This window comes from Monopterus albus, unplaced genomic scaffold (genome assembly GCF_001952655.1).
Source record: "Monopterus albus unplaced genomic scaffold, M_albus_1.0 scaffold3718.1, whole genome shotgun sequence".
Lineage (NCBI taxonomy): Eukaryota > Metazoa > Chordata > Actinopteri > Synbranchiformes > Synbranchidae > Monopterus > Monopterus albus.
The window spans coordinates 1-1,052 of NW_018131586.1; the positions used below are offsets into that span (position 1 = coordinate 1).

At 49.5% G+C, this 1,052-nt stretch overlaps 1 protein-coding gene across 1 annotated transcript; it reads right to left on the reverse strand.

Moving 5' to 3' along the window:
• Positions 1-66: 66 nt before the first annotated feature.
• Positions 67-1,049, reverse strand: LOC109954145 (growth arrest and DNA damage-inducible protein GADD45 gamma-like; the record flags this gene model as incomplete). Its single annotated transcript, XM_020589548.1, has 2 exons — positions 67-723; positions 834-1,049. Coding segments are annotated over 2 exons (330 nt in total), but the record flags the coding sequence as incomplete, so codon positions are not given.
• Positions 1,050-1,052: the final 3 nt, after the last annotated feature.

The following is a 1,052-nucleotide window of genomic DNA, read 5'->3' on the forward strand; positions in this document are numbered from 1 at the left end:
TTAACATTAATTTCATTTAGTCGTTTTCTAAAGTGAAACCTTTAGAGAAAAGACCTTTTTTTCAGTGTTTTTTTACGTTTTAGAATATTTTTGTCATCGTTAAATTTCTAAAGTGAAACCTTTAGAGAATTAAGACAATTCTGGAAAGTGGGAAACATTTGCGCTGACTGCAACTGTTGTAGTGTTGCTCAGCAAAGAGGCCAGCTCTAAAAAGTCCCTTTTTAAGAAGACCTCTTTCCCAGCACCGCTTCTTCTCCTGCTGCGCGTGCTTCAACGTGCGACATTTGCTCTGTGAGACCACAGGACGCAGACCTCGCTTCTCCTTCCTCTCCAAACCTCATCCGCACAAAGAATGAGGGTCAACGTGTCGCTCTTGCGGCATACCTGACCTCATTCACATAAAGAATGAGAGTCATCTTGGCATGGACGGGACAAGAGGCGACGGTTCACGGGGGCCCTTCCTTGGGCCGGTGCCGTGCTGCCTGGATGAGAATCCTCCTCAGGAGTATCCAGGGATGAGCAGATACAGGGTCATCCTGCTGGTCAGGATGAGCATTTCCAGATAACAAGCTTCACAGCATCTGAGCATGAGAGGAGCCAAGTCCCAGATCAACGCTCGGGGAGGCTGATCTCAGGAACCCAGTCGTTCAGGCGGCGGCTCTCCTCGCAGAACAGGTGCAGCTTCTCTAGAGCAGGGTCCTCCCAAGACCCTTCAGCTGGGTTCTGCTCAGGCAGCAAGAGAAGAGTCGCTTTAGTCACATGTCTTTCAAAAAGCATCACATGCAGATTTCCAGACTGTTTCAACAGAATCACATGAGCTGAGCTCTACATACCGTGATGAGGACACAGTGGGCGTCTTCAAGCTGCTCGGCCTTGTCACCAACAATCTCAGCCAGACGCTGCATGTCGCTCACTCTCACGATGCTGATGTCGTTGTCGAAGCAGAAGGACTGGATGAGGGTGAAGTGGATCTGGAGAGCGATGTCACACTCAAACTCCTCATCCATGGCCAGGACGCAGAAAGACACACTGTCCGGATCACTGTAGAGACA